Raw genomic sequence first — 26,685 nt, 5'->3', positions numbered from 1 at the left:
CTTCCCTTGAATGATTGTGAGTGTCAGGTGAGATGAGGTATGTAAAATCCCTGGCTGTGTTAGTATAGGTCACTCTTTGGGGAGTGTCCCGCATCTGTGACTAAGAACCTGTTCTTTTGTGACTAATACCAAGGATGGGTGCCCCAGCACCCCTACCCCACCCTGCCACCTCTTCTCTGCTCCTCCACTACTCGCAGAGGGGCCAAGCAAAGGACGGGTTAGAGATCTCAGGACACTGGCAGGGAGAGTCCCCTTCACATACCTTCTTGGAGGGACAGAGGCGGCAACTCATGGAGCTGGAGGGCTTGCAGACCAAGAACGAGGGAGGTCTCAGCTGAGACCTCAGGGGAGGGAAAAGGGTCTTACTTCCTCTGAAAGAGAGTGTTCTCGCAGGCCTGGAATGGGTGGGACTAAGAGAAGGAGGTGTCTGTAGCTAGCGTCTTTTCAGTGCATCTGCTCTGTGCAGGTGTTGTCTGAGCTATAGGAAACTGAAAACCCTACCTTCCTTCCCCTGGGGGCAATGAGGTGTATGTGGAGACACTGCTCTGGAACCTGAGAAACTTAGTCTATACTCTGTAGCTCTTAATCTATACTCAGCAGCTCTGAGGGCATCTGTAAGTCTCTTGACCTTTTGGGGGGTCCTTAGTTTGCTCTTCTGTAAACTGGAAAAATGAGGCTAGTTCTGTGTAGACTAAACAAATCTAAATGAGAAGTTGTAACATTCCCTTCTCACCTGTTGGCTACATTTGATGTGGCTAATGATGTGGCCTGGGAGAAGACAGAGAATCCAGTGGACGATGGGGCTTAGTTTCGTCTTTAAATTTTCATCCTGGAGACAAAAGATGTGGTGAAACCCAGGAGCCTTCTGTATGAGGCTATCTTTGGTGTTTTATTATTTTACCTGACTCCAAAATATGATTTTTTTTTTTTTTCACATAGGAGCTACTGGGAAAAAAAACTGCATTAATTTTACCTTCTTTTCTCAGTATCCAGCGAGCAGCATTGGTGGTTCTGGAAAATTACTATAAAGATTTCACCATCTATAACCCCAACCTCCTAACAGCCTCCAAATTCCGAGCAGCCAAGCACATGGCCGGGCTGAAAGTCTACAATGTAGATGGTATGTGCCTTGAAGTGGTGTCTCTGGTGGGTGTGGGAGCAGGTGGACAACTGCATAGATTAAATTCTGTTCCATTTGGTTCTGTTCCTCTCACAGTCTGCTTTTATGGTACATGCTCATGTCAGAACAATTTTTTCTTTTCCTCTTTTTTTCTTTTTTTTTGCTGGCAAACATATTTTTACAGAAATGTTGATTTACAGTCTACATGTGTGGGAGTTTCATTCATCTTGAGGTTTTATGAAAACTACGTGATGTAGTTTTTCTGCCTCTTGCTGTGAACATCATACATTGGAAGGTCATAGGAAAGCCTGCTTTTCAAAATTTGGATAAATTACCAGAAGATTCAGCTACCCCAGTCTGTTAAGACTGTAACTCCCAGTTCAGGCATCTGGTGAGGTTCTTACAGGCGTTTCTCAGTCCTGGCTGGGAGCTGGGGTTGAGTGGGTGGAGGGAGGCCAGAGGCGAGGGTGGGGACATCAGAGCTGTGTTTCAGGCCATCAGATGGGTAAGTGCAAGAAAAGGACACCTTGGGTCAGGGCAAGAGCTTTGCAGCCTAGAAGAGGATCATGTTGTAAACAAGTCAAGTCATTTATAGGTGGTGTCAGTTTGGGTGACAATATCCTGCCTGGTTTTTTTTTTTTTTTTAATCCTTTTGGCTACATGAGATGTTCACTCTCCTGTGAATCCTAAAGGATTGGTAAGTTTCACCTGTGATCTGAAAACTTGGTGCAGAATCCCATTAGCCAGCCAAGCCATTAAGTAGATACTACATAAGAAAGCATGCGATCTGCCTTGTCCTTCTGAAAAGTTCAGGCGATCCATGGTCAGGGCTATGAGACCAGGAGTTCTAGGTCTTTATTAATGAACATGACATTTTGCAAGCCCCAAGCATGGGTCTTTTCTGTAACAGTTGTGGTTTCCATGACACTCCAGCGGGAGCATGGTCAGTGTCTCTGCGGGCATTGACTCTTCAGCAGGAGCATGGTCATTGTCTCTGGGCGTTGACTCTTTTCTCTGTCCTTTTCTCCCCATCCCTTTCATTCTCTCCCATTGTCTCATCGCTGAAATGCATGTTCCAGCTGCTCTGATGGCCAAACTGGAACTTCCTGTGACAGATGGTAAATAACATCTTCAGCACACTCTGTTATTACGGGTCAGCATTTTAATTGTCAAGCGTTTTTCATCTCCTATGGAGTTTTTTTTTTTTTTTTTCCATTTCCGTTCATCAGATTGGGGTTTCAGGAGACTGCCTTCTTCTTGTGAGCATTTTGAGCACAGAGCAGGGGTCATGTTCATCTTTCTGGGAGGTTACCTTTGGGATTTGTATATGGGCTTCACAGGGGTTGGGCAGACAGTACTGACAGCCTGTAGACTTGTTTTCTGCTGTTTCTCACCCCAAGGCATTAAAACTGTCCTTCCTCCACCGTCCTTTCCCCCAAAGGCCCCAGTAACAACGCCACTGGTCAGTCCCGGGCGATGATCGCCGCAGCTGCTCGGCGCAGGGACTCGAGTCACAACGAGTTGTATTACGAGGAGGCGGAACATGAGCGGCGGGTGAAGAAGCGGAGAGCAAGGTACACTGCCCAGCCCCCACACCAGCACCCCGACCAGACTTTCTTTTTGAATGTACACCGACTCTTTTTTTAAAATTTATTTTACTGAAATGTAGTTGATTTACAATGTCATGTTAATTTCTACTGTATAGCAAAGTGATTGTTATACACACATAGACATTCTTTTTGTATTTTTTCTGTTATGGTTTATCATGAGATTTTGAATATAATTTCCTGTGCCATTCAATGGGACCTTGTTGTTTATCCATCCTACATATAATGTGCACGCGTGTTAAGTCGCTCCAGTCATGTCTGACTCTGCGACCCCATGGACGGTGGCCCACCACGTTCTTCTGTCCATGGGATTCTCCAGGCCAGAATACTGGAGTGGGTTGCCATCCCCTCTTCCAGGTTCAGTTCAGTCCAGGGGAATCTTCCCAAACCAAGGGATCAAACTGGGTCTCCTGCCCTGAGGCGGATTCTTTATCTTCTGAGCCAACAGGGAAGTCTTCCTACGAATAATCAGTTCAGTCCCTCAGTCGTGTCCGACTCTTTGCGACCCCATGAATCACAGCACGCCAGGCCTCCCTATCCAACACCAACTCCCGGAGTTCACTCAGACTCACGTCCATCGAGTCAGTGATGCCATCCAGCCATCTCATCCTCTGTCGTTCCCCTTCTCCTCCTGCCCCCAATCCCTCCCAGCATCAGAGTCTTTTCCAATGAGTCAACTCTTCGCATGAGGTGGCCAAAGTACTGGAGTTTCAGCTCCAGCATCATTCCTTCCAAAGAACACCCAGGGCTGATCTCCTTCAGAATGGACTGGTTGGATCTCCTTGCAGTCCAAGGGACTCTCAAGAGTCTTCTCCAACACCACAGTTCGAAAGCATCAATTCTTCAGTGCTCAGCTTTCTTCCCAGTCCAATTCTCACATCCATACATGACCACTGGGAAAACCATAGCCTTGACTAGCCGGACCTTTGTTGGCAAAGTAATGTCTCTGCTTTTGAATATGCTATCTAGGTTGGTCATAACTTTCCTTCCAAGGAGTAAGCGTCTTTTAATTTCATGGCTACAGTCACCATCTGCAGTGATTTTGGAGCCCAAAAAAATAAAGTCTGACACTTTATTATCCTACATATAATAGTTTGCATCTAATCTCAAACTCCCCATCTGTCCCTCATCTACCTCCCTCCCTCCCTCCCTTTTGGCAATCAAAAGTCTGTTCTCTTAAGACTTTGTTTTTTTTTTAACCAGAATGAAATTTCAGTTTATAAACACAACCTGCTTGGGCCTTTGGAGGGAATCTCACTCCAGTGTTTCTCAAACTTTAGCATGCAAAAGCATCACCAGGAGGACTTGTTAAAACACAGGTCTCAGGTTCCGGCCCTACCCTCACAGGTTACTTACTTTCCAGTAGGTCTAGAGTGGGGCCCACCCAAGAATTTACATTTCTTAAAAATTCCCAACTGATGATGAAGTTGCTGGCCTTCCGCCCACACTTTGACTGGCCCGCCCTCTATCCCCAGGCCCTTGCTGGTTTTCAAGAGCTGATCACTTTAGCTGAAGTGGACAAAGATGGTTTTCATCATACGTGCTGCCTTCCTTCTTTGTTCCCTGGGGCTGCTGGTGTGGGCGGCTGGATGGAGAGGATGCAGCTCTGGTTCTCCATAAAGCTGCTTCTGTACCATGAGCCACCCCTCAGTGCATGCAGAGTCTTTTGTAGCCACAGTCTGAGGGGCCTTAAAACTCTTTTCATCTCACCCTTCGTTGTAGTGAGTCTCCCAAGCAAATTAGTGGCAGAATTGAGATTAGGAGTCATCTCCGCAGTCCACTCTTCTTCCTCCTCACCCAGGAGCCCCCATTCCGCGTATTACTTTTGCCTTTGTCTTCCTTTCCCCTTCCCTCACCTCCCTATTGTCTGGGGTGACGCCTGAGGATGGGAGCCTTGGGCCAGCTGGCGGCTGACTAGGAGTCCTCCTCCCACGTCCTGTGTGACTCTGTTCTCAAGCCCCGCACTGCTGTCTGAGTACCATGTTTTATCACCTCCAGGCTGGTGGTCGCAGTGGAGGAGGCCTTCATCCACATCCAGCGTCTCCAGGCTGAGGAGCAGCAGAAAGCCCCAGGGGAGGTGATGGACCCCAGGGAGGCTGCCCAAGCCATCTTCCCCTCCATGGCCCGGGCTCTGCAGAAGTACCTGCGTACCACTCGGCAGCAGAACTACCACAGCATGGAGAGCATTCTGCAGCACCTGGCCTTCTGCATCACCCACAGCATGACCCCAAAGGTGCGTCTTGGTGCCGAGCTTGCAAGTCCCATTTTAGGGTGTTGTCAGGAATGATAAAATCAAAGGTTTCTCACTTATTTTATGTTATTTTGGTGCAGTTGGGTTTTTTTTCCTTTTTAAAAAAATTTATTAATTTTTTAGGTGAAGGATAGTTGCTTTACAGAACTGTGTTGGTTTCTGCCAAACATCAACATGAATGAGCCATAGGTATCCATATGTCCCCTCCCTATTAAACCTCCCTCCCCGTCCCACCCCTCTAGGTAGTTGCAGAGTCCCAGTTTGAGTTCCCTGAGTCATAGAGCAAATTCCCATTGGCTGTCTATTTTACATACGGTAATGTATGTTTTCATGTTACTCTCTCCATATATCCCACCCTCCTTCCCGGGTACAGTTGTTTTTTAAATGTGCCTTTGAATTGAAGGCTTCTGGATTCAAGCAGAGGAAAGACGTGCACTTAGAAACAGCCCAGGTAGTAATTCAGGGTACTCTGTATATCCTGGGTGGGCCTGAGCTGATTTGTTCTAACCTGGCACCTCCCTCAACTAGTGGGAAACCTTGGGCCAAGAGCTTAATGGCTCTGTACCTCAGTTTCCTAGTCTGTAAGTTGGGGATAATACTAATGTCTACCTCATGGGGTTGCTGTGAGAACTAAAAGAGTTCATTCCTGTGAAGTGCTTAAAACAGCATCTGTCATAATGTAAGGACCAAATAGCCATTATCATCAGGGGTAGAAACCATGCTCTCACTTTGGTGTTTTGGCTGTTGGGGGGTTAGTTTTACTAAGTGATCTTCTGGACCATTATGACATGAGCATGCTTTTGGGGATGATGCAAAAACAGCCATGTGTCTAATAGAGGGCCGTGGCCAAGGAGGCAGAATAAAGTGTTCCGCCAATGACCTCTTCAAACAGAAGTGGATTCAGATCCTAAGTCCACCACCTAATTGGTTTGTGACTTTGCCTAAATTACTCTACACTTGTTCCCTCTTTTATAAAATGGAGATAATAATAGTATCTACCTGATAGGATCATGGTATGAGAATTATATTAAATATGGCAGCACGACATGTAAATCACGTGGTAGAGAGTAAATGAGCGTGGCATACGGTTTGCATGTAACACTGCTGATGATATTATTGGTATGAAGGCCTGTGTTCATACATTGCCCCATTACATATACAGCTGCTGGATGCGCTGTCAGTAACCTTATCAAACCCTAGGAAAGCAATGTGGAGATGATCAGTAAGAAGCCATAACATTTTCCATAGTCTTTGGTTCACTAATCCCCCTCCTAGGAAAAGGACTTAGCACAGTCAACGATACACGCCAATGTATATGTGGATTATTTTGCAAAATACTCTTTATTAGCTCCAAACTGGAAATAACTTAAAAACAGAACAGTGGCTTGCAAATTATGGTATATCACCTCCTAAAATGTGGAAGAATCGATTAGAATATTAAGTTACAAAAAGCAGAAAGCAAAACGTATGAGCACTGTGGTTGCGCGTGACCACAGCATGTCTGCCTAAGCAGAGCGATAGCGCATACCACATAGAACGCAAGTGGTTGTTTTCCTTTTTCCTCAAGGTTTTTAAGTTGACTGGTTGCTTTCTTTCTCATTTAAAAAAAATAGTATACTTTTCCAAATTAAAACTAATAATCTTTATATAAAAATCCAAACATTAAAGAGAAGTGTAATATACGAAGTTTTCATCCCTGCCACCTAGACAGTTCTTACTAATATAAAGAATGGGTTTATATCCTTTCAGGGATGTGTGCGCTTAAAGCAGAAATGAACAAAACAACAAAAAACGGAAATGGGAATCTCATCCCATATAGGTATAGCTTGGAAACTTGGTTTTTTCACTTAAAGCTGTTCTTGGCTGGCTTTCCCTGTCAGTACTTCCCCATCTCTTCTTGTCATTACAGATTTCCCTCATTCCCTTTAATAGCTGTGTCCTGTTGCTCTGAATACCATGGTTTGTTTAACGGATGGCCTACTAATGCACATTCGGATTAAGATCTTTCGTTAGTCTAAACTAGGGGTTGGTGGTTTTTGTTAATCGAGTTTTATTGGGACACAACCACACCCTTTTGTTTACAGATTGTCTACCACTGTTTTCTCTCCACTGCGGCTGAGTTGAGTAGTTATGACAGTGTGTGCCTTGCGAAGCCAAAAATATTTACATTTAAAGGAAAGTTTGCCAGCCCCGTGTCTAAACAATGTTGCAATGAATCTCTCTTTTTTTACATATGTTTTCATGCATATATGCAAGTATTTCTGAGGGATCAATATCTAGTAGAGGAATAGCTGGATCAAAGGTACAGATCTTGCCAAATTATCCTTCTAAGGGGTGTTACTGTTTTATATTTCTGCCTATAGGATATGAGACTGTTTATTTGTTTATTCCCCCCACACACACTTGACAGCATTGGGTGTTATAATTCTTTTTTAATCATGCTCATCTAAGAGCATGATGCTTCCCAGGTGGTGCTAGTGGTAAAGAACCCGCCTGCGTAAGAGATGCGGGTTTGATCCCTGGGTTGGAAAGATCCCCTGGAGAAGGACATGGCAATCCACTCCAGTGTTCTTGCCTGGAGAATCCCATGGACAGAGGAGCCTGGCAGGCTACAGTCCATGGGATCGCAAAGAGTCAGGTACAACTGAGCAACTAACACTTTCACTTTTCTTTAACTATTAACGTGATAGAGTATCTTTGCATATCGTATTTCTATTTTATGAGTTATCTTCTTAGTTTCATTTCTCTGTTTCTTTTCCTTATGATTCATAAAAACTTTTTTTTTTGGCCGTGCTGCACAGCCTATGGGATCTTAGTTTTCCAACTAGGGATTGAACCAGGGGCGGGCAGTGAAAGCACCACGTCCTAACCACTGGACTGCTGGGGAATTTCCATATGAGAACTAATTTTATACGCGTGTGTGTTATAGCAGAGGCACAGCTGTCCTTTCTGCCTCAGAATATATACTTACAGGTAGGAATATTGTATCTGGCAGCAGTAAGGTATGGATGAAGAGGACACCACTTTGTTTAGGACCAGAGTGATGTATCCTAATATTTTCTATCTATATCCCTGGTTTGTTCATTTTTCTTTCTCACAGATCAAGCAATATATTTATTGGTGTAACACACATGCAGTTGAGCCTCCAGCATATGCCAGACACATGGGAAATTCATATTGAAAAAATAAATAAAATAGTTCCTGCCCTCCAGGAGAGGATAGTTTAGTGAGGGGCTCAGACAAGCAGTCAATGGTAATTGTTCAGAAAGTAGAATATCACATGGGAGTCATGCCCATGATTATAGGCACTTACAGGAGGACATGTTCACCTCTCTGAGAGGCTCAGCGAGCAGTTTGAGAAAATATAAAGAGCCAGGAGGAATTTTCCGAAGGACGACATTCAGCAGGAGGAACGGCACACGTCAAGGGGAGTATCCCACCTGTGGAACTCGGCGCTCCTGGAGCCTCGGGCTTGGGCGGGGAGGTGGACGTGGGACCTGGCCAGCCCTTGGATTACCACATGCATACTTCATCCAAAGTCAAATAACCATCTTGCACCGTGAGATGGTTCAGGTTAACCACTTTGTCCTCACAGCCGTTCTGTGCATTACTGCTGCCATCTGCTCCACTCACACAGAGGTTAAACGGCGTGTCCAAAGGCACATAGCATGCATTTTTGTGTGAGCAGGTACATCCCTGTATTTCTTCCACTCACATTGCCAGAATGCTTCTCTGTGCCTGGCACTTGCCCCGAGGAGCTCTCAGGATGGGAGGAGACCAACCTATGAACAGGTACAGGCTGAGGCATATGCCATGGGGCCCGGGCCCTTGGATGGGGCTGGTGCCTTAGCCACAGCTTACGTGGGTACCAGCCACCCCACCTTCCTCGCTCTTGTGCTTACCACTGTCTGCACCCTGTGGCCGGAGAGTGAGAAAGTCAGGAAGCCTTCTCTCCCCAGCAAAGGACTCTGTTGTGCAGGTCTGATGGAATTGGTGTATGATCAGCCGGGCTGTCCCGGTTTGTTGGGAGGATGTTTTTCCCACATGACTGGGAGCCTGGCGGCGCCACCTGGAGTGGGCATTCCCTCCCTAACAGCATCTCTGCTGTCCTTACAGGCCTTCCTCGAACGGTACCTCAGCGCCGGCCCCACACTGCAGTACGACCGGGAGCGCTGGCTCTCCACGCAGTGGCGGCTCGTCAGCGACGAGGCTGTGACCAACGGGCTGCGGGATGGACTCGTTTTTGTCCTTAAATGCTTGGACTTCAGCCTTGTCGTCAATGTGAAGAAAATTCCGTTCATCATGCTCTCGGAAGAGTTCATAGACCCCAAATCTCACAAATTTGTCCTTCGCTTGCAGTCCGAGACGTCGGTTTAAAAGTTCTATATTTGTGGTTTTATTAAAAAAAGAAAGAATATATATAGAGAGATATATGTATACCAGAGGGGCATCTTTGTTTTTATTATTCTTCATGGCTGACTGAGCTGGCACATGAGAAACCAGGGTCCTTTGACCATCTGCACTTTATTTGGAAGGAAGCAGAAGATGGCCATCCTGGAAGAAAGTGACTGATGACGTCTGACTTGGGGATGGGCCGTCTCCAGAAGCGGTTCCCTGGCATTTTCTGTGACGGCTGCAAACCAAAGCAGAGCTGGAGGTTCTCAGGAACCCTGCCTTACGACACGCCCCTGCCTCTCGTCCAGCACCCAGCCCTGCCCTGGCTTCCGGCCGTCCCACTCCTGGGCCTGTAGGGCACACATCTTCGTCCTGTTTCAGGGAACCCCACAGGACCTGTCCACACGTGTTTGTGTGTGTAAACGTCCAGCACCACGGGAGCCATGGGCTGTTGGTGAAATGCCTGCCTTCGTCTCCGTTCTCTGTTGCCTTAGGTTCTGCAGAGAAGGATCAAAATGACAAGCGTGCGCTGTCAGTTTACAGCTCTTCGTGATTTTTTGTTTCCCAAAGAGAGAATTTGCCTGCCCTAGTTCTGACCTGCTTGCCTACCAGCTTGAGCAGGTAGCCCTTTCTTAACCCTGTGAAGGCCCGCCTGCCCTCTCTCCATCCTGGCCAGCAGGCCTGGCCAGGAGCCCAGTCTCCAGAGCCACAGGGGACCTGGCTGTTCACGTGTGCCCTGGGGCTCCATGCACAGCCTCGGGTCTGCCCCATGGATTGTTTGTTTGTGTAGGAAAGGGTGGTGTGCCCACCAGGCAGGTCCCAGGGAGAGCATGCCTGCTAGGGTGTTCCCTTTAGGCTGCGGCGGGAGCCCCTCCCCTCCCGGTCCTCCTCCAGCTGCTCCACACCCACCAGGGAGAGACCCACACTGTGACTCTGGGGCTGGCACGTTTGGCTCGGAGCCTCTATTTCCCAGGAGATATGTCCTCACAAAGCTCCATAGCAAGCTGCCTTGCCAGGGGACAGCTGCAGCGTCCAGTCCCTGACTTCTGACCACCGTCACTGTGTGCTCATTGCCTCTGCCCCTTACTACCCGGGAAGGGGCTGATTTAGGCCCTGGTGCTAAATTACTTGTCGTTGGTAGTCAAGTGTGGAGAGGGAATAGGCAAGATCCAGCATTCGGGAAAAGGAACGTAGGGAGATGATCTTAGGGTTCAAACGATGCCTGCCTGGTGTGTTCTTAGATACAGCTGGTTTCTGGGGGCTTTCCCAGGCCTGGGGGAGCAGCTGGGCCATATTCTAGGAGGAGGCACCCTGAAGCAGAGCCCTGCAGCAGTCTTCAGTTCCTCCACCTACCTTCCAGTATCCACAACAAACTTTTGCCAAATACTCACTCTTGCTTTTCCCTGGTGGTTAGGCTAACCAGTCACCTTTCTTTAGCCAAGGACAACACTGTCCAGTGCTCTTTTCACATGTGTTCCCATGTATTCTGACTGGTGTGTTCATGCCAGCAGGGGTGCAGTGTTTGTTATTATTGTCTTAAACCACACTTGGCTTTCGCTGTTTGTCACACACCTGAATCTGAAAAAGTAAACAGCCGTCTTGAATCCACAGCCTTCGGGTCAGAAAGAAGATGTGTTGGAAAAGGAGGAAAAACTGGTCGGTATGGAGTGGAGCCAAGATGTCCTATTTAATTGCATGGTTTTGGTTTATGAAAAACACTTACCATGTAACCATGGTGCTTTTCTTCTTAGTTTTGCCTTTAGGTCCCCTTCAAACTGGACATTCCTTATGATGATGTCTTTCTCAGGAATCTATTTTGGGAGACTGGGCAAGGGATGGTGAATGTACAATGAGACTTTGGCGACATAAAGGTTATACTGTCTCAGACTAAAGGTATCAGAGGCTGCTGCATCAGGAACCCAGCAATAGAAGTGCCATACACATATATTCATATGGTTAATAATGACACTATCCATCAGCGTTCCATAAAACTGCTTCCAACCCTGTCTTCAATTACCAGTCCAGAAGGGGTTAAGTTGGAGTCATGGTTTGGGTGCCTCCCTTCCCAGCAGGGTGAAGAAAGGTTTAAATTAAGGAATTTTTTTTTCTCTCTCCACCCCTTTGTCTCTCTCCCAGTCTTTGCATAGACTTTCTGACTTTGTCAGACTTTCTGAAATTACTGTTTTTGTTTTAAATTGAGTATCGATTTTTTTTAATGCTGACTTTGTATTGAGTCCTTTTTGAAAGAATAACATAATAAAATGCAGGATCTTTGTATCAAGCCTTTGCACTTGCAAACTCTTAATAGCTTGAGTTACTGGTGCAGTGGGAACAATGTAGATGCCATTTAAAAAATTTTAAGGTTTCAGAAAAACTGTATCACACAGCTGAACACAATGCATTTCTATTTCAGTTCTTGGAGCCAATCGGCTATACTTTTTAAAAAGGATAAACTGTGCTAGTAGGATTAGATAAATCCGCACTGGGGGAGACAGGATTTTTTTGCCTTAAATGTTTATAGATTTTCTATAGTGAACCTAAGTTATTAAAATGTGAACATTAAACAGTAAGTAGAAAAACTTAATGAGGAGTGTGTGTCTGAGGTCACTCTCTTCCCTCCTGATGTTTTAACCAGTAGATATCTAATTTCTGTTTTTAAGTGGGTACTGTTGAAGATAATGCCAACTTTTAATTGTCCATGAACTGAACTGCGTTCTTAGAGGTGGAAGGGATTTCTAGGTTTGTGATTGATTCATCCTTTGCATCATCAGCTAAGTCAAAGTGTGTAATACTTTTGCTAAAGTTTATAAAGTAAGCCCTAGAGAAAATGCTTGCTCCGTTTTATTGTCCAACTATCACCATCTCCCTCTCCTTTTCAAATCTGTGGACAGGACAAATTCTGTAGGGCCAAAGGATAGAGGAGGTGGCCCTGGTACGTGTGTGTGTTGTGCTGCTCACTGCCAGAGCTCGGACCTCCTTTGCAGCGGGGAGGTCGTAGCTGTGTGGGTGCACGTCCCGTGTGGGAGATGTGCCCCTCTCCTCACCATAGGTGGTGGTAGCTGAGTGCTCTCATTCTCTTGTCTCCTGGTTGCTTTACAGCCATGTATTTAGATGAGGCTGTAAGCCTGGAAAGCCGTGAGCCTATTAGGCTGACAGAAACTGACGACCCGCCCCTGGGGGAGTGCCTGTTGCAGCCGCTCAGTGAAATCAGCAAAATCGGGTCCTTGGTTTACCCTCATCTACGGGAACCCTGCTGTGTAAGGATGCATAGTTGTTTGTGGCTGTGTGTTGCAATATATGTGAGCATTTCTCTTGAGTGTAACTACCAACAGATGGACGGCATGTTTATGTTAGCCATCTGATCATCTGTGCTATCTGTAGCAAGACTGGTGTGTATCTCAGCAGATAACTTGTGGATGGGTTTATATGGATGAGTGTGTGAAAGTCCGTGTTTCTACATAGGCCCTGTGTTTGGGAGATTTCCTAACAACACCCATCTTCTGGGAGGTTACTCTAAAGCCATTTATTTCTCCCGCCCTTCCTTCTCTCCTTTGCCTCAGTTACACTGGCTTCTCCCCAGGAGTAAATGACTTTAGCACAGTGAGGTCTTCTAGAGCACCGCTGCCCTCCAGGCAAGTCCATTAGACTCTTCCTTGCCTCTGGACCCTATGACCTGAAAACAGAAAGAAAGAAAAGTCTAGCTCCATGATAAGCAACTGCTCCAACTTCACTACCCTGAAAGCCTTACTGTAGAATTCTTGATCTAACTCAAAAATTGAACTTCATTTAAAAAAAGTTGATGACTAAAAGCACAGAAATGGTGCCATAATATTTAAATAGTCCAGCAGAGACCCTGCAGTTGTTAAGTGATTTATTTCTGGGTAGGCTTTGTACTTTATAGATCTTGTTTTACCAAAAAAAAAAAAAAATCACTACCATGAATTTACTCCTGTGTAACCTTATGGTCATAATCCATTGTAAATGAAATATGAGTTGTTTTCCTAAGCCCATAGCGCAGTTTTTGAATGGTAGTCAGTGTGGTAGTTGTATTAGGAACCATAGACACTATATTATTGAGCTTTAATCAAGTGGATGCCCAGAAAATTAGATTTTGGATCACATTTTTGAGAAAACATATTTGGGTCAAAGAAGGAAGAGAAGGGTAATAGGGTGTGTTTATCAGCTATTGTTACGTTAGACGCTGTCCTTGAAGGTGAATTCCTTTAAATCAGGGGTTATCTCAATTTTACAGGTGAGAACCAGGATGAGCAGAGAGAAGAATGTGCCTAAAATCTCACAGTTAATAAATGAAATTTCCCATCTAATGTTTGACTCCAATCCCATGGTACCTTGAGGTATTACCTATATAATTTGGCATTTTCTGGATGTGGAGGAGAGAGAACCAGAGGGCACTTAACCTTAAATCAGAACCTGGGGAGGGGGGTTCATTGGAGGTGGAATCGCTTCTCTTTGACTTTGGTTTTGTACCCAGACTATGGCTCCAAGGCAAGCTGCCCCGTGGCACTGGCAGATTTCCTCAGGACTTTTGATGGAAAGAAGTTGAAAATCCCCCTTCCTTTAGGAAAACCAGCCCTGCCAGTGCTGCACTTGCTGTAGAACTTGGGTGCTGTTGTTCCTGGCAGTCACTTTGGGTTTTGCCCCTCCCACCCTTCCGTTCCCACCCTGCTGGCTTGGGGAGGTGTGCTGGGGCTGACCTGGCCTCCTCCTGACCTGAGAAGGCCTCTTCCTGGTGCTTTGTCAACATTGTACCCCAACAGTGTCCCCCCATCCCGCCCCCCGTTGAGGTGGGGAGGGCCTGCCTACAGCCCCAGCCGAGGGAGGTATAGGACTGGAGCCCCTGGCCTCCATGCCTGACTTCCTTGTTCTCAGCAAGCGCTTCCATCGCACTATTTTCCCCCACATTTGTCCTCGAGAGTTTTAATCAAGAGACCTAAACCAGGGCTCTGAACACACCGTTTGTGTCTCTTCCACCGTCTTGAGGTTTCTGTTGCGCATAAACTACCTTCTTCTTGCCTGCTGTTTGCTCTTGGTGGAGGATAGGAAGGGAAAGATGACGCGCCTCTCAGCTTTGCTATTAGGTTGACTAAAAAGTTTGCTCAGATTTTGCCATAAGAGGGTATAGAAAAGCCCGAAGGAACTTTTTGACCAACCCAATACTTAACTAGGAAAGAGCACGACATTTTCAAAGGGTAGGTAGAAAATGTAAAACTACTGACTAAAAGTAGATTTTAGTACTCTGTGTCCCTTTTACCAAGCCTGTCCCGTTTCTCCTTAGATAACCCAATTTGTTTTGTATCACCTGAAACATAAACCTCTTCAATGAGCTGTTTTAGAGCACTCCAGCACAACTGCAGATTTCTGATACCTGAAGCAGCGCAATCAAATGTTACTCCCAGTATGGCACCGGGAATCTACAATTGATACGTCTCTCAGCTTGAAAACATCAGTGTTTTGTTCTTGCTTTGGTGGGATAAAAACGCTCTTATCTTAAGCCCTGGGGACAAATGTGACCAACCCCCAGGATTTTATCTTGAGTGTCCTTGGCACTTCTTTTGGCACTGAAATAATGTTTGGATAAAAATAGTTGAATATACAGTGTCTGGTTTTATATTTGCTTGTTCTTATCTGAGTTTTCCCTTGTAGACATGAACTTTCACTCTGAAGGAGGTCATCCTTTAGGAGTATTTAAACCCCCAAAAGCCCTCACCTTGGGAAAGGTTCATATCTAGGGACCAGAGACTGTTGCTCAGGGAATTAGTAATAGGACCTGGACATCTGATCTGCGGGTGTCCAGTCTAGTTCAGTTCATGTTATAGGGAACTTAGTTACACATCATCACCATTCCAGGGGTCAGGTGGAAAGAAGTGGCTGACACTTTTCATTTGCCAGTGCCCCACAGGTATAGAAATAATAGAGTATTCATTTAGCATTGATTATCGTTCTAAAAAAAAAAATCCAAAGTGTGCTAATAATTCCTTATTGTTATAATGGGTTCACAGTAGGCTTTAGCTAAATAGCAAACTCCTCTGGGACTCCTAAATTATGACATAATTAACAAACTTTGATTTTCAAGAAGTTGTTTATGACAGCTATTGCCTGGAGTATAGGACACCAGCCAAGATGAGGGCAGGGGTAGATACAGGCTCACTGGAGTGGTGAAATAACTCGTGTTGTCATGACCACTTCTTCAACAAAGATGCTAGGCAGAAGACCAGAGAGACTGGGACCGGGTCTTACTCAAGGAAAATTTATTTAACAATCACTTTTGTGTTGAAAGAACTTTACATTTCTGGATTTAGAATCCAGTATCAGTCCAGCGAGTTCAGTAAGGAAACCATCTGTCTCTATCTGATGGAGCCATAACTGTGCAGAGATGTGGCCAGGGGTCTTTTGTGTTCTTATTAGTTAATACCACAGTTTGTAACCAGGAGGGGCAGTTTGGCTGGTTAGCAAAGTCCACAGTCACTACATAGGTATGACAAAGTCTAAGTGTGACTTCTTGCATAAACGGGGTGGTGGGCTTTATTGAGATGTTTCAAATATGTGAATGAATGAATTACACTACCAGCAACCATCTGCCCAAGTACATTTGTATACATTCATAAGGTGTACCCTGTGAAGCCTCTTCTCATTGTAACATCAGTAACAAAGTTAGAGTCTATAAGGGGCATGGTGTACCTGGTATCCAAGTTATTTTGTTCTCTTTTGGGTCTCCAGTTCCAATGAACTGTAAAACATTTTACATGTTACATTTTTTATACTGTAAAACTTGGAAAATAAACTGAAATCCCAAATTACATTTTGTTGCTTTTTTTTTAATGTGATTACTTCAATCTAAAAAGTTTGTTTATTTATTGAGATATAGTTGATTTATAATGTTGTGTTTGTTTCAGGTATACAGCAAAATGATTCAGTTATACATACCTACATATATATTTTTCAGGTTCTTTTCCCTTTAGGTTTTTACAAAATATTGAGTATAATTTGCCATGCTGCATAGTAGGTCCTTGTTTTATATATAGTAGTGTATATATGTTAATCTCAAACTCCTAATTTATCCCTCATCCTACTTGCTCTTTGGTAATCTTAATTTTGTTTTCTAATTTTTTAGGGAACATTTTTACTCTTGAAATAATTTTGATACCCTTTTAAATATAACCTGTCAAGTGTCTCTGAAAACCAAGACAATGTAATGATAGATTGAATGGGAAAGAGGAATTGTCATTGTAAGGAAACTATAGGTTGCAATCATTTTATGGTCAAGAGAATGTTTTAAATGAATTGAGTACTGAAAATTAAATTCTTAGGTTCTAAAACTTGGAGGTGAAACAGGCTCTTGAGTAAATCAGCAAGTGAAAAAAGATCTTCAAGTCAGGTAAGGAGGGAGGAAAATGTCAGACCCTGGATTTGTAGTAAGGTGAATGTTAGATTGTTTTTGTGAGTGGCTTGCTAATTCAGTTTAAATTATTGACTTATTTTCAGTAGGTGTACTTAAAGGAAACTTGATTATTTGACAAAGAAGTATTGGAGCTTGCCTTCTGCTACACTCAGCTATCCTTAGTACTGAGTACCTGTAGCACACAGTCAAATTCTTACCTGTTGCATGGACAAAGATCAGACTAAGCAATTGATGTGAAGATACTCATTGTATAGATTATTGATAAACTCTGTCTCTCTGTGCCATCAGCCAAGATGGACACAATTTACACCTACACAAGCAAAACCTACTCAAGAAAAGATTAAAAGTGTGTAACAAACATAAACCAAAGACTCTTTTTCTTTCGTTGCCCATGATAAAGATAACAGAATTTTGGAAGAGTTTTGAGGATGTTAGGTGACAAACCATAAGATTATGGAAGTGGAGAAAGGATTATCAGGATGGGACCAGCTGCAGCCACTGCAAGCTTTCCCAATACCAAAGACAAGGTCCACCAGTAGTGTGTGGGTCTGGGGAGTATCCCTGCACCAGAGAGACTTGGTAATGCCCGATCTGTGTCATGTAGCGTCTTCTAGTTACACAGGCTAATGTTGACATGGAAAATCAAAACCGTGTTTCTGTTCTCTGTATTTACACCTGAGCATGTTTCTGCAGTTCTGAGAATTCATCTAGTTTTAGACAAAATGATGATGCGTTTGTAGAACTGACGTGGGGGCTTTAAACATGTTTCCTTTTCTAGCTCCTTGCTCAGCTCTCCCGTCTTACCCACTCAGTTTTGCCTCCTGTGATCTGCATGTGGTAATCAGTTTTAAGGGTCCATTGACTGAATATTGCAATGAGTGAATGAATGAATGGGAACATGGCACACACTCGATGCTAAGACTACTGGGTGTAACCTAATCATTTATGACTATTGTAAGGGGAATTATTGGCATTTTTATGTCAGCCTTAATGTCAGGCTCTAGGGCTGACATTAAGAATTCTAGTCATCACTGCTCTAAAGAGTCCAGATTGATACAATACCAGGTTAACTTGAAAGAGGTCTTTAATTCATCTCTCTAGCATTCGGGTCTGTGGATATATTAAATGCATTTGACATTTAGGTGGCTGTGGTTATCCCATTTTCAGAGAATAGAGCCTGGGATTTCTGCTGTCATCCCCACACTGCTTTGCTTCCCACCATGATGAGTATATTCCTGGGAGACTTTGCTAACCCAAGGGAAGAGAATATCCCCCATTGGAAATCTTACTGAGCCAAGGAGATAGTGTTCCTATTTCTTCAACAGTTGTCTACCCTAAGCAAATCTGAGCAGATGACACTTGCCAAAAACTTGGAATGAGACTGACTTTCAGGAATCACTAGCACATTCTTAATGGTACTAATAGCTGTTAAATTAGTTTTGTATAGGGTTTAGCAGAGTATTTAGTCAAACACAATTTATTAAGTACCACACAGAACTTAGACCCTGAGGTTAGCACAGAATCAGCCAAAATCTTCTCCCTAAGATCACTCTCAGACTAACACGGGGAGGGGCATGCACTTAAAGTGCAGTAAGTTGCAGGATCTGCAGAAGACTGCCACAGGGCACTGCGAGGACCAAGCAGAGGATGCAGCCAGTTTGCCTGGGACATAACTGGAGAAGAGTCATAGAGTGTATCTCTATGGGAGTTTGGTAGGCAGGCACAGATGGGGAAGGACAGGCATTCTGGTAGATGGAACATGAGCCAAGGCTTGGAGGTGTTAAATAGCCAAGCAGCTTTGGCCAGTTTCTGAGAGTAGCTGTTTACTTACTAAGTCCTGTCCCAACTCTTTGAGACCCCCATGGATTGCAGCATGCCAGGCTTCCCTGTCCTTCACTATCTCCTGGAGTTTGCTCAAACTCATGTCCAGAGTAGAGGGGTAGACAGTTGGGAGGTGCCATGAGAAGTGAGGCTGGGTAAGGTCGACAAGAGACAGTTTGCATAGACCTCCATGTCCTACAAAGGAAACTGGTTTTAACCCCAAGACAAGGCTAGTCCTGACTCCCCAGTTCCCTGGCAGTGGTACTGACCTGGCTTCTGCTGAAGTAACAACTGGATGTTATAATCTAAATGGGGCATTTGGATGCCATCATTCCAAGATAGTACTCCATGTTTGCAGTAGCAGTCACCCCAGCGAGACCAGTGCTCTTCCCATCTCTGAGCCCAGATATCACCAGCATCAGCTCTACTCAGACTTTGCTTTTCTCTTGTGGAGGAGAGACTCTTCAAGGAGTTTTAACTTTACAGGTGCTGCCTCATTTTTTCCTCCCCAACCTCATGCCCCACAGCCTAGACTGCACAACTGGCCATCACACAACTTTCTGATCAATACTTGCTCTTTGTCCTTTTAATCTTTAAAAACACAAAATTTTTAAACACTTGTTGGGAATAGAACACCACTTCCCTGATGACTGAGAGGGTAAAGAATCCACCTGCAATGCAGAACACACAAGAGAGACGGGTTTGATCCCTGGGTTGGAAGGATTCCCTGGAGAAGGAAATGGCGATTCATTCCAGTATTCTTGCCTGGGAAATCCCATGGACAGAGGAGGCTGGTGGGCTACAGTCCACAGGGTCACAAAGAGTCAGACATGACTGAGCAATTAAAGCACAATGAAGAATTTTAAGCAAGTATGTGACACGATCAGTTTTTCATTTTCAAAAAACCCTTGATTGCAGTGTGCAGGACTGGAGATGGGAGGGCAGTCAAAACCTTGCTGTCACCCAGCTGAGACTGTAAAGCCTTAATTATACAGTAAGAGCAAGTGAAGAGAAGAGGACAGGGCTTGCTTCCTATTGGATGTGGGAATAGGAGACAGTGTAATGGCTCAAAGATTTCTGGCTGGGAGATTGTCGGAGGGCGATACCTCTTCCCCATTCCTGTGCTTCTGTGAAGGACTTTCCCCAAACACTGCTGGCCCTTTGCCCAGCCCTTATTCCTGTACTGATATGGAGATAGTTACCTGGTTAGCGGGTGGCAGCCATTTGTCCATGTTTCTTAGGATGAAGTTAATGTGTGTGTTGGGGGAAGGATCCAGTTCATTTCTCCTGCCTCTCCATCCATGACCCCTGAGGGCAATGGTCCTCTCTGCACCTGATTCCCCTGGATGACTTGAACTTGGAGGCCGGAAACTGGGAAGCCCATTTCCCTAATCTCTAGTGTCCAAATTACTGATTCTCTGTAATCAGGGTGGTAATCTGCTGACTTTTGGACCTAATTTCTCAGTTGGTTCAGACCTCAGGAAAAGAAAGCTACTTTTTAAAATTTTTTTTTAACTGTGCTGGGGTTTAGTTGAGGCATACAGGATCTGGTTCTCTGACCAGGAATAGAACCCAGGCCCCCTGCATTGGGAGCTCAGAGTCTTAGCCACTGGACCACCAGGGAAGCCTCAAGAGAGCTACTTTTAAGGGCGTCCCCTTAAAGCCCCAAAACTGTGTTGGTCTGAGGTGATGCTGTCCAGGGAAGATGGCTGGAGCGAGGGGCTTGGGACTCAGAAGAAACCTGGCTAGAAACAGTTGGTGTTGGATGCTGTGGGCTGGATGAGATGGCTGGGGGAGTGGGAAGAGCAGCAGGAAGAGCAGCGGTCAGTGTTGACCTGCATCTGTCCCCAGCAGAGGGCTAGGCCTGATTCTGGAGATGGTATATCAGTAGGTCTGGGCTGGTGACAGTCATCTGTGTTTTCTAAAACTCAGACATGATTCTGACACTGAACAGACTTGAGGAGACCGGGTGAGAGCAGGAAGTTCGAGGACAGACCACGAGACCCGCCAGCACTTGAAGGGACATCAACCAGGAGGGTTGGTCAAAAGTCATTTGATTATGACCTCTGACTGGTCACATCATTGATAGAATGGGCTTCTTGGGGGATACAAGCTAGGGCCTGGACTGTACACAACCTTGTTACAGAAAAGACAAACTCATTTCAATTAGACATGATATTCTAAAGAAATACATGTAAATGTTCATTCTTGATAACACGATGTTTGTTTGTTTGTTTTTTGCTTTCCTAGCAGAATGGTCAGATCACACAGTTCTAATTAGGCAACATTACTAGCACTGCACATTGATTACTTGCTTCCAGAATGAAAGGGAGAAAGACATCTTGGCTTAAACAACAAAAAGGATTAAAAGAAATTCACTTGAGTCCATCTTGGGACACCATCTGAGTAACAGAAATGGAATCTTTTGATTGCTTAATTTAAAGAATTAAATTTAGTTTAAATCTTTAAGTATAAAAATGGGGTTATGTTTACATTCCTTTTAAGTATTTGTGTGACTCTGGGAAAATTACTTGAAGCCTCTGTGCCTCATTCAGTTTTCCCATCTAAAATGGGAAAAATAACAAAACTCATATAAGATCTTTTTAAGGATTAAATGGGGTAATACATTAAAAGCAGATAGCATAGTGCTCTGCTGCTGCTGCTGCTGCTAAGTCACTTCAGTCGTGTCCAACTCTGTGTGACCCCATAGATGGCAGCCCACCAGGCTCCCCCGTCCCTGGGATTCTCCAGGCAAGAACACTGGAGTGGGTTGCCATTTCCTTGTCCAATGCATGAAAGTGAAAAGTGAAAGTGAAGTTGCTCAGTCGTGTCTGACTCTTAGCGACCCCATGGACTGCAGCCTACCAGGCTGCTCCGCCCATGGGATTTTCCAGGCAAGAGTACTGGAATGGGGTGCCATTGCCTTCTCCAATAGTGCTCTGAGCACATACCAAATATTCAATAAATAGCTGAAAAAGTTTTAGACAAATAACAAAACAGTGCTATTACTTATAGGTAGTACTAGCTTAACACCCAGTGCTTCTAAAACAGGAGCAGCATGGCATGATTTAAACTTAATGCATATTATTAGTCAGGCTTCTGAGAACCAGGGAGTTTTCCTGGGTTGGGAAATAAACCACTCTGATGACAGAACACATTTCTTGGCTATTTGAAAGATTAGCTTCAAAGATCACTGTATAAATGCACCTCTCCCAGAGCTTATTTGAGTCTCTCTGGATAGCTACATAGCCCAGCTTGAGAAGGGTCTGCCTTGCTTTGTGAGGCAGAGAGAAAAATAAGGAGGTCTTGGAAGCACTGTGATCCAACAGTGCTGATAATCATTCACCCATCAGTTCAATAAATGGGTGTCTACGTTGTGCTGAGCAAAGTGCTAAGCGTTGGGGATACAATGGTGAATAAATCTCTTGTCTTCAAGGAGCCTATGTAGGATTTAATGAAAGAACAGACATGCAAATACGTGTTACACTTTAAATGATAAGTGCCAGGATGTGGGGTAGGCATAACATGCCGTGGGCGCAGAGGGGAAGGGCTCCCCTTCAGACCACCCAGGCAACTGGACGGATGCTGATATTAATCATTTGAACTGGGATTCATGAAGGGGAGGACAGGTTTAAGGGAGAGGGTAATGAGTTTGGTCTTGTGATGTTGTCTGAAGCACTTGTTCCAAACCAAGATGTCCAGCAGCAGCTGAATGAATGAGTCTGAAACCAAGGAGAGAGGTCAAGGTTAGAGACCCAGACTTGGAAGTTATTAGCTGATGGGCATGGATGATAAGCTGCCTTGGAAGAATGTTAGAGCTGAGAGATACCGTGGAAGACTGACATTTAAAGGGTAGGCAAAGGAAGAGAGAGGAGAAAGGAAAACTAAGAAGGAATAAAGAGGAAGAACAGGAGCCCAGAAAGGAAAGAATGAGCAGAAAAACAAAAAAATCAAGAGAGGATTTTCAAGATAGTCTCAGTACTTTCAAAATAAAACTTTAATGACAGTTAGTTAGCTGCTATTCCATAAAAGGATCGTCCTATTTTCAAAGAATTTGCAGTGTCTTACACATGTGTTAAAAGACTGAGAAAATAAATTAGAACATTAGAATGCACACCCAATGCTAAAACTACAGAACACAATATAACTTCTAGATAGTTTGAAAGGCACATGGGGATTTTTTTCAGTGCCTCAGAGCATCGTTATGAATCCTAATGATTGTTGTCCTGTTCACCTGTGGGAGCACTGATCAATGGAGAGGGAATCGCCCTCTGGAAAAACCAACTTGGACTCTGAATGGGAAGGCTGACTAGCAGCGACAAGACAGAGGGATATCAGGATCCCAGCTCAAGCTAGGACACCAGCTGACCCAATCAGAGACCTAAAGACATCAGAAAGAATTAAAAACATTTAATCCTTCTAGCTCCCCCAACCCCTGTGTGTATATGAATGAAGGTCATCTACAGGGAAGTTCAGAGAGCAAATCAACCTCCCATCCCAATATCCTAATATACTAGAAATGATGGCAACAATCAGCACGCATGTTTTTCAGAACCTCTCAATAGCCATCCAAAGGCTCGGATCTGAGTTCATAATGGTCGGACCTACACCTAAAATAATAAGTTTAATAGAACCAAGAGAAGCTGATTTACAAAACTTATTTCCAAGACTGAGCCTTCCCTAAAAGGGATCTTCTCGGCTTGAGGAGGGATCCTAACTAATATTCTAAGCACAGGGGCTAAATGGATTGTGTGTCTTCCCTGGGCTCTGTTGTAAGGTCACGCTGTGCTTGTGACTTAGCAAGCTGTCCATTCTGCTACTATCATAGTCAAACGAGTAAACTTGAATTGAGGTGTTAGGGGATTACTCTCTCTAGACAACCAGATTCGGGCACTGCCATGGCCACTGATGATCTGACAACGAACGAAAGCTTTTTCATAACAATCAAGACAGCCAACATGGGAATAATTCCCCACTGTCCTTGCTGAGCGAGCGGGACTGCTGGATTTAGAAAGGCATTTGCCGAGTTGCACATCTGATGAGAAAGAAGTGGGGAAAGAGATGTCGGTAAAGGGAAAGGAACTGGCTGGATGCGGGCCGGGGCTGTGTGCTGCCTGCCGCCTTGTGCTGTCTGCATGGTAGTGGGTAGCCGTGGTTTCGTCTTCGTGAGACTCATCTGGAGTTGGAGGCTATTCGTCGTCGTCGTCACTATCATCATTGTCCTCTTCATCAGAATTGTCATCGTCATTGTCCTCTTCATCCTCCTCATCGTCGTCATCATCCTCAGTGTTTATCTTCCCAGAAAGCACATCCTCAATCCAGTCCTCCAGCTCCTCAGCTGTGGGCAGGTCATCATCATCGGGAATCTCCATCCACACACTGTCAGCCTGCATCCAGAGACAGAAGGAGTGTGCGAGTGAGCACACTAAGGGTCAGCCAGGCCAGTGGGTTCCAAGCGACTGTGCTCAGTGAACCCCAGGTCACTTACACTTATCAGGAATGTGTGCACATGGGATCTTCCCGACCCGGGGATCGAACCCATGTCCTGCACAGGCAAGCGATTCTTTACCACTATGCCACCTGGAAAGTCCGTTAAACAGAAATGCTTAGTAGCAAACGGTACGTGTAGTGTTTGCTGTTTGTAGTCCTGTTTGTGCAATATAAAAGGAAATCTATATTCCATTGCATTATATATTATATATATATTCCACTGTTTTTTTTTTAATTTTTTACAGATTGTTTTATTTTATTTATCAGACACACAGCATGTGGGATCTTAGTTCCCCAACCAGGGATTGAACCCATGCTCCCCGCATTGGGAGCTAAGAGTCTTAACCACTGAACCACCAGGAAATCCCTCCACTGTTTGTTTATATAGCCAGTTAGCAATGTTTTTCTTTTTGTATTTTTTAGCAATGTCCTATCACTCTCTTGGTAGATGTTCAGTTACCTGGGAAATTCTACATTTATTATTTTGTAAACTAATTTTTAAATTACTGGGCTTCCCTGTGAAGCTAAATTTACCAATTTAGCTCAATTGGTAAAGAATCTGCCTGCAATGCAGGAGACCCCAGTTCGATTCCTGAGTCAGGAAGATCCCCTGGAGAAGGGAAAGGCTACCCACTCCAGTATTCTTGGGCTTCCCTTGTGGCTCAGCTGGTAAAGAATCTGCCCACAATGTAGGAGACCTGGGTTCAGTCCCTGGGTTGGAAAGATCCCCTGGAGAAGGGAAAGGCTACACACTCCAGTATTCTGGCCTAGAGAATTCCATGGACTATATATGGTCCATGGGGTCACAAAGAGTCAAACATGACTGAGTGACTTTCACTTTGTCACTTTTTAAAATCACTAATAATGATTAAAATTCTGCTTACATTAAAACAGTTAAAAAAGAGAATGGTAGGATATAAGGTGAAAAGCAAAAGTATTTTTGGTTGCCCTGACCCCACCCCTGACTCAGACTAGGATCGGTCCATGTTGGCAAGTCTCCTGAGCTTTAGCAAGGCCAAGGGTCCTGCTTATTTCATGAGGGGCTGGACTCCTATACAGGATCTCACAGTCTGGGCTGTGTGGCAGAAACCAGGGCAGGTGGAAGTTATCTGAGCAAGCTTTCATGAGGTATACTCACATCTGTCACATTCACCACCCCAATCTGTGGCTTGAAGAGGTCAATCTTGAAAGTCTTTTCCCAATAGGCAACAAGCTGTAGCAACAAAAAATAAAATTAGACAGCAGGCATCATCCCCTGTTCAAGCCACTTTTTGTGGCTGGACCCACCTGCCATCCCATCACAGTAATGAGGCCACCATTGGTTAAAGGTCTCCAAAACAGCTGTGGGCATGGAGGAAATTGAAGACTTGGCATTCAGCACTTTAAATAAGCATGGAAAAAAGATGTCATAACACAAACTATGAAAGCATGTAATATAGAAGCTTCTAAAGCTGGAAGGAAGAATATTACAGAGATTGTCCAGAGTTGTTCCCCAAATTCCCTGTGGCTCTTTTATATGTGTGGTGAAGGAGCCATTCCCCTCCACAATATCTCACTTAAAACCCCCTTACCTTGAGCCCCTTTGCTCGTGAGACGTCTGGGAAAGCAGTGGTGTGCCGTAAGTGGGCATGCAAGAAATAAGAAGCCTTCTCCATTCAGACAGACTTGGGTTCATGTGGACCAATATATGACTGGGGCAGGACTCAACGAGTAAAGGGCCATGAAGTAAGAAAATGGAGATACTCAGGGGTAGAAAATCTCCCAAACAAATATATGGTCTTATGGGGACTAGAGGATAGTCAAGAACTTGGAAATCAGAAGTCTGAAGATTTCTCATTTGCAAAAGCAAGGCAAACACAGAGCAGGTCAGGAGAAAAGCAACCATCTGTGAGCTTGCAAAACAAAATAGTTCAGGTAAATGAGAACTAAAGCCAGGTAACAGCTAAACAAACAAAACTATAATATACAGCATCTTATAAGGCCATGACTTTGTTATGGTTGCCCGGAATTATGACACTGACCTTAGGTGACATGGAATTCTCTGCCTTTGATTCACTCACCCTCTATGTAGGATTGGGTTGCAGGACCCCTGAGATCACTGACACCCTTCATTTTTGTATATTTAATCATAGTTTGATCAATTGTGACCTATGCAACAAATGATAATTCCTGGAAGAAGACAGAGATCATTTATATTCTTTTTTTTTTTTCCTATCTTTTGTCTCACCATAAAGCATGTGGGATTTTTGGTCCCCTGCCAGGGATGGAACCATGCCCCCTGCAGTGGAAGTGTGGCATCTTAACCACTGGACCACCAGGGGAGTCCCTATCATTTATATCCTAATGATAGCTAGTACTGAGTATCAGCATTTAGCTCAACCTAAAGTCTATTGACCAATAGACCAAACTTTGGCATCACATAGACCTAGGTTAGAAGATCATATATACCACTTACAGCTTAAACCTCTCCAGTTGTCATCCTGTAAGATAGGTATTATAATGGTCTGTACTTCATAGGGTTGTTGAGAGGATTAGATGAGATGATGCTTATAAAGCATTTACCATAGTTCTGGGCATATAA

At 44.5% G+C, this 26,685-nt stretch overlaps 2 protein-coding genes across 4 annotated transcripts in view; one reads left to right on the top strand and one right to left on the bottom strand.

The window, feature by feature from the left end:
- VANGL1 (VANGL planar cell polarity protein 1) overlaps window positions 1–16,191 on the top strand; it is a 59,767-nt gene extending 43,576 nt beyond the window's left edge. For 2 of the 3 annotated variants that reach the window (XM_025288040.2, XM_025288041.2), the window contains 5 exons: window positions 987–1,120; window positions 2,200–2,238; window positions 2,562–2,694; window positions 4,726–4,960; window positions 9,095–16,191. In XM_025288040.2, coding sequence (XP_025143825.1) covers window positions 987–1,120; window positions 2,200–2,238; window positions 2,562–2,694; window positions 4,726–4,960; window positions 9,095–9,355 — 802 coding nt within the window. In that variant the 3' untranslated portion in view covers window positions 9,356–16,191. The remainder of the gene's footprint in view (window positions 1–986; window positions 1,121–2,199; window positions 2,239–2,561; window positions 2,695–4,725; window positions 4,961–9,094) is intronic. The other variant, XM_025288042.2, reaches the window with a different exon arrangement.
- Window positions 16,192–22,593: 6,402 nt separating this feature from the next.
- CASQ2 (calsequestrin 2) overlaps window positions 22,594–26,685 on the bottom strand; it is a 73,000-nt gene continuing 68,908 nt past the window's right edge. Inside the window, exons 10-11 of the mRNA XM_006058676.3 lie at window positions 25,243–25,317; window positions 22,594–24,001 (exon numbers count right to left, since the gene is read on the bottom strand). Of these exons, the coding sequence (XP_006058738.1) occupies window positions 23,804–24,001; window positions 25,243–25,317 (273 nt within the window). The 3' untranslated portion in view covers window positions 22,594–23,803. The remainder of the gene's footprint in view (window positions 24,002–25,242; window positions 25,318–26,685) is intronic.

The sequence above is a fragment of the Bubalus bubalis genome, chromosome 6, assembly GCF_019923935.1.
Source record: "Bubalus bubalis isolate 160015118507 breed Murrah chromosome 6, NDDB_SH_1, whole genome shotgun sequence".
NCBI lineage: Eukaryota > Metazoa > Chordata > Mammalia > Artiodactyla > Bovidae > Bubalus > Bubalus bubalis.
The sequence above is the reverse complement of the archived record's forward strand: the minus strand, read 5'-3'. Positions and strand labels throughout refer to the sequence as shown.